Source organism: Bison bison, unplaced genomic scaffold (genome assembly GCF_000754665.1).
Source record: "Bison bison bison isolate TAMUID 2011002044 unplaced genomic scaffold, Bison_UMD1.0 scf7180017864527, whole genome shotgun sequence".
Taxonomy (NCBI): Eukaryota; Metazoa; Chordata; class Mammalia; order Artiodactyla; family Bovidae; genus Bison; species Bison bison.
Genome location: NW_011495078.1, coordinates 11,731,493 through 11,737,492, shown reverse-complemented (window position 1 = coordinate 11,737,492; position 6,000 = coordinate 11,731,493). Strand labels below are relative to the sequence as shown.

At 45.9% G+C, this 6,000-nt stretch overlaps 1 protein-coding gene across 10 annotated transcripts in view; it reads right to left on the bottom strand.

The window, feature by feature from the left end:
• The window catches only part of DOCK9 (dedicator of cytokinesis 9), a 254,190-nt gene that overhangs the window by 42,831 nt on the left and 205,359 nt on the right, over positions 1–6,000 (bottom strand). For all 10 annotated transcript variants that reach the window (XM_010831496.1, XM_010831500.1, XM_010831501.1 and 7 more), the window contains exon 51: positions 2,906–3,096. In XM_010831496.1, coding sequence (XP_010829798.1) covers positions 2,906–3,096 — 191 coding nt within the window. The remainder of the gene's footprint in view (positions 1–2,905; positions 3,097–6,000) is intronic.

Sequence of the window (6,000 nt, the reverse complement as noted above, 5' to 3'; positions counted from 1 at the left end):
TTTTAAGGCCGACCAGCCAATAAGTAAGACACCTGAGATCAGAGCCAGTCTTCCAGCTGGTATTTGTGCTAAACGACACTGAACTAAGAGGTCAATCTGGTGAGTTCAATGAAAACTGAAAAACAAAGTAGATGTGCCAGTTTTAAAGAACCAACTCTTCCCCTTGTGGAATTGTGAAGCCGATCTGCTATCCTTAAATGAACTAACCATCTCAGGGGCTGGGAGGCCAAAGATTCAGGGGAATTTGGCAACAAGATGAGGGACTCAGAGCCCTGCATGTCTCCTCTAATTCACCAAGCGGAGTTCTCTGAGGCTGAGTAAGTCAAGAAATGTGGGAGTGTGCAGACAAAGAGGGTTAGACACACTGGATGGGGAGGGGAAAGTTCCAGGCACTTGGGACTTGGGAAAGGGCCTGAGTATGTGATCATTGCATGATTTTTCCAGGGGTGGGGCGTGTCCTGGAGGACTTGGAGGTAAGTGAGCGGGGAGGGCGTGGCTGTGGCTGTGGGTGAAGGGCATGGGCAGTGGTCTTGGCATGTAGGACTTGCAGTAACGGCAGGGGAACTGAACTGACAGAGTTCACACCAGGGGTGGGGAGACAGGGGGCACAGAGGTTAGAGGTTAGATAGGGGCCCTCTGACATAGGGACAACTAGCTAACCCTCAGGGATGACTGGGTATGATCCCTGGATATATGTGGGGAGCTTTGTCAATAACTTAAAAGTGACCCAAATGAAGCAATATCCAGAGTGACGTGTATCTTCAGTTTTAAGAAGATGGAGAAGGAAGCTCATGACACTTCATAAGGTCAACATGCCAAGACCCTGGAGTGGAGCACAGAGTCACGAAGCCACCCGATGGCTCTGTCCTGTGCACAGCCACCCCGGAGAGGCTCTTGGTGGAAGAATTAAAGAAACACAGATAAAAGGATCAGGCTTCTCTCCCCGGACTCCAGCTTTGTTGTTACCCTGGAGGGTGCACACGCGTAACCTTCACCTCCTTGCTTCATCACAGAATGCTTTGCTCTTAAAGGCGACCAGGCATTTATCCAACGCTAAAGTCACTATCAAAAGGCAGGGCACATGCCCTTTGGAAAGTGCATCCTGCCCAGCCCCACCCTTCCCTGGCACGTCTTTCCCTCCGCACTGGCCTCTTCAGAGGCTGGCTGTTTCCAGGCCCAGGCCACGTTACTGAGCGGTTTTTGTTTTAAGCTGCAGAAAATTGTGGCCTCTGGCCCATTATGCAATCACTCACGTGGTTGGAGTATTTATCATCTTCACCTGATACCTTATTTTAGTATATTAGTCTTTTGGGCCGTAAGAGAAGAGGTTGAAAACATCTGTAAATACTTTTGAGGTGAATGACATTTAGAAAAATGTGAGGTAACAGCTTAGCATTGATCTGATAAAAAGCTGACAAAAACCGATTTCAGAAAATGAAACCAGTGTATTACAATCTACATGTAACCTTCATAAACACATTCTTCTTGAAAGAGAAAAGAAGCAGATATAGGAATGTACACATAATGCAGGTGGCTAGAATTATTTATACATACTTAAAAACGTCAATAAAGCAAGAAGCATGCTGGTCACTGGAGGGAGTAACTTAACACTTATTAATTTCTTAGGAAACCATGTAAGTACAATATCTGAAAAACATCCCTATGATTGAAGTGTACCATACCAACACAAAGGTGCATGTAAGTGTTTAGCTTGATGAATTTTTACAAACTGAACATACCTGTGTAAACAGCACTTGGGGGTGGGGGGGGGTGGGAAAAACTGGAAGATTGGGATTGACCTATACACACTACTATGTATAAAATAGATGATTAATAAGGACCTACTCTATAGCACAGGAAACTCTCCTCAGTACTCTATAATGGCCTAATGGGAAAAGAATCTAAAAAAGAGTGGGTATATCTATATATATAACTGATTCACTTTGCTGCTCGGCAGAAACCAACTGCTGCTGCTGAGTCACTTCAGTCGTGTCCGACTCTGTGCGACCCCAGAGACAGCGGCCCACCAGGCTCCCCCATCCCTGGGATTCTCCAGGCAAGAACACTGGAGTGGGTTGCCATTTCCTTCTCCAATGCATGAAAGTGAAAAGTGAAAGTGAAGTCTCTCAGTCATGTCCTACTCTTCTCGACCCCATGGACTGCAGCCCACCAGGCCCCTCTGTCCATGGGATTTTCCAGGTAAGAGTACTGGAGTGGGGTGCCATCGCCTTCTCTGGCAGAAACCAACACAACATTATAAATCAACTACACTCCAATAAAAAGGACAAAAAAAAGTCAGCACCTAGATCCAGTACGACTTCACCTGAACAGCTAAAGGAAAAAAAAAAGTTTTGACCCATATTTCTTACCACATAAAAATCAATTCAGATAAAGAAAAAAAGAACATCTCTGAAACAGATTTCTATAGAGGATACAAAATCTGCTACTAATAAAGGAACTATTGATTAGTTGGGCTATGTTGAAATGAAGAATTTCACTAATCAAAAGATACCATTAAAAGAGTGAAACTTAAGGTACCTTTTCAGTTACAATTTTCATAGAAACCAGAAAACAATAGTTTCATATGAAAACCTATAGCTCTCCATACTTCACCCTATTTAAGTCTTGATGCTTCCATTAGGCAATCAGAATTAACCAAATTTCTGAGAAGCCAGGCTGTACCCATCTCTAGCCCTTGCAGACACCTTGGTGACAATGACGCTCTTGTAGCCAAAGGGCTCCCGCCCATCTGGGATCGGGAGAAACCGCACAAATACGGAAGGGAGCGGGTGGGGATCGCCTCTGGACCTGGTGTGAATGACCTGAAATTCCCCGGGTCCACAGGAGCTGCCCTGTGGATTGCCTGGCCCGGCGTGCGGATTGCCTGGCCCGGCGTCCGGCTCACCTGAACGCTCACGCTGCCCTGGAGCTTGAGCTGCAGTTTGATCATGTCTACTTCGGCCGAGGAGCACAGCTGCCGGAGCTCGGCCACCTTCTTGCTCATCTCGTCGATGGCCACCTCGATGGGGTTCAGGTCTGTGTGGTGCTGGTACATGACCGGGATCCGCTTCTTCACGTACGGGAAGCAGTGTATTGCTGCGGAGGAACACGGCGCAGAGTTAAGCCATGGCTCGCACCGCTACATTCGTCCCGATGGACAGCTCATCACCACGCCCGAGTAGGTAAGGAACCTGAGGCGTGTCTAGGACACATGCCGGCACTTCGTGGAACCAGAATCCAGCCTTCCTTTATTGTGGTGTGCGTTTAACCACAGGCACCACATAAAGTCAAGAGGGTCGGGTTCTTGTTAACTTTAATAGAGAGGTTTGCCTTTGAAGAAGTCATTTGATCACTCTTGCTCAATTTTCTTGCCCATAAATGTGCTAAACCTTTCTTGGAAGTTGTGAGAGCTGAATGAGCTAGCAGGCATGAGACAGCTTTGCAAATATAAAAAAGACTAAATAAACAGTCTTGAGATATCATATAATAGAGTTAAGTCCAGAAAAGAGTTCCATAGAATATCCTTGAGCCATGCAACAACTTGGAATCACATGCTTAAGTTTGCACAACTCAGAGAAATCAATGAAAATAACGTGAGAATGTATTTCCAAGCAAAGTATTTTATGAACCGGAAATTCACAAACTTTGAATTGCAATAATAAAGATGTTTTAAAACTTGAGTGATTCAACAACATTAAAAAATATTTAGTTTTTCTCACACATTTTTTTTTACCCAAAAAGATGCCACTCAATATTGTTTTCATTTCTTTTAAGACACCTAAACATATCAACACCAAAGAGTTGGTTTAAAAAAGAATAGAAAAAATAGCACTGAAACATGTATATTACCATATGTGAAATAGACTGCTAATCCAGGTTCGATGCATGAGGCAGGGTGCTCAGGGCTGGGACAACCCTGAGGGATGGGGTGGAGAGGGAGGTGGGAGGGGGGTTCAGGATGGGGGACACATGTATAACCATGGCTGATTCATGTCAATGTATGGCAGAAACTACCACAATATTGTAAAGTAAGTAGCCTCCAATTAAAAAAAAAGAATAGAAAAATAGTTGTTTCTAATTCAATACTGTTTCACATTTCTCCCCTATTGCTTATATATTGTACATGTAAATATAATATTCTTATTTCATATATGTATTTATGAATAGGTAGGTAGCTATATGCTTAAAGCTTGTATTACTTTTTAACAAGTGGAAATAAGATAGGAGTGTTATGTTTAGATTCTCTACTATTTAGTAAGTGGTTGGGGAGGGATTACTCGAAAAGGACTGATCACAAAACAAGAAAGGCTGGCTCCCAGAGTTCCCTCAGGACCACCCAAAAGTCCAGAGCGGGAAAGACATTCAACCTGATCCAGCCCTGTTTGTCACACCCTTTGCAGGCCTGCCCTGGTTGCTGAATGCTTTATCAATCTAAGGCCGAGGGTCCGTGTCTGCCATTTCTTCTGTGTTCCCTGCGGACACACAGTTTTTAAGTGGCGACACTGGGATTGGTAAGTCCTCTTTGGACTGAAGGTTTCTGTGACAAGAACTAGATGCTGCTGTTTATCAGCCAGGGAGATGGGAACAGCTCTCCAACCACAGGTGCGCCCGGATGTGACAGACGTGCTTTACAGTGAGGAGAAAACTGTGTTCTCATTTGTCAGGACACACGTCTTGTGAGGCTCACGCCATGTCAAAACACACTGACTCGTGTTATCACAGTGCTTCTGGGTGATATGGGGTGGTAGCACCATTATTTCAGAGAGAAAAAAAAACAACTCCAAAGGTATTTGTGAGATGTCCATGTTACACTGATTCCACTCAGCAAAAGGTCTGAGTCACTGCTTCTTATGATGGTCACAGGGGGCTAAAAGAGGCACAGGAGAGATGAAATGATATAGAAAACTCAGGGTCTGTGCATGAGCCCACCAAGGCACATGATCCAGGACCACCCCCTGGCGCAGCCTTCCTTACTGGCCTCATGTCTCCTCTTACTGGGGTCACTTGGCTCCAGCCACGCTGGCCTACTGGTCACCCCCTGAGCGTGGTGGGCACAGGGACCCCCACCGCTGGCCTCTGCCCCCATAGCTCCGTCTTCCTTCAGACACTTGCACAGACCATTCCCTCACCTCCTTCAAGTCTGGACTCTCCATGAAGCCCAGAGGGCTTCCATTTAACCCACCATTTAACCTGCAGCCTTCCCCTTCCCTGACCCCCCCATTTCCAATCCCCCTTTGCTTTTGTCCAGAACATGTATTACCTTCCAACACAGACACATTGACTCGTTATGTTTACTGTTTATTGTCTGTCTCCTCCTGCTAGAATTCAACTGCACAGAGAGTTGTTTTGTTGATACGCCAGGTTGGACATTGCCCGCCCGTGCTCCGTAAGTTTTGCTGAACGTTAGAATGTATTACTGCCCAAATGGCTACATGGAAGAGCACACAGGCCTGGAAAGTGGAAAATTAGGTGGTGGACTGAGTGAGCCATTACATCATCAATCAACAGCCCGCATCAGTGGTCTGCAGCCCTTTGGTCAGGACGATGAGGAAGAAACGGCTGAGGGGTGTGAGTGAGGGCTGGTGAGGCTGATCGGGGGTGAGGGCTGGGGGAATTATTTCCAACCTGAGAAGGAGTCTGGACGTGATTTGGGAGACTGGGGAATAATGACCAGGAAGAAACTCCATGGGATGAGCTCCATGAAAGAAGGAACAGACGGGGTCAGGTAGGGAGGCAGGCTCAGAATTGACACCGAGGGGGATGGGAGGGTGATCATTAGATCTTTCAAATGACCCCACCATTGTAGCTGACTGAGGGAACTATCCAAGAAAGTGAACCTGTCTGGGTTCGGAGGGCAGGGACTTCTACACAATTTGAAGGCCAAAGGACAGCTGTGAAGCAATGCAAAGGAAGAACCTAAGGGATTAGTAACACAAGGGAAAACGCAGAATATCCTGGCCTGTGTGTCTTTAACTGAAGGTTGGTATAGTTTATAGGTTC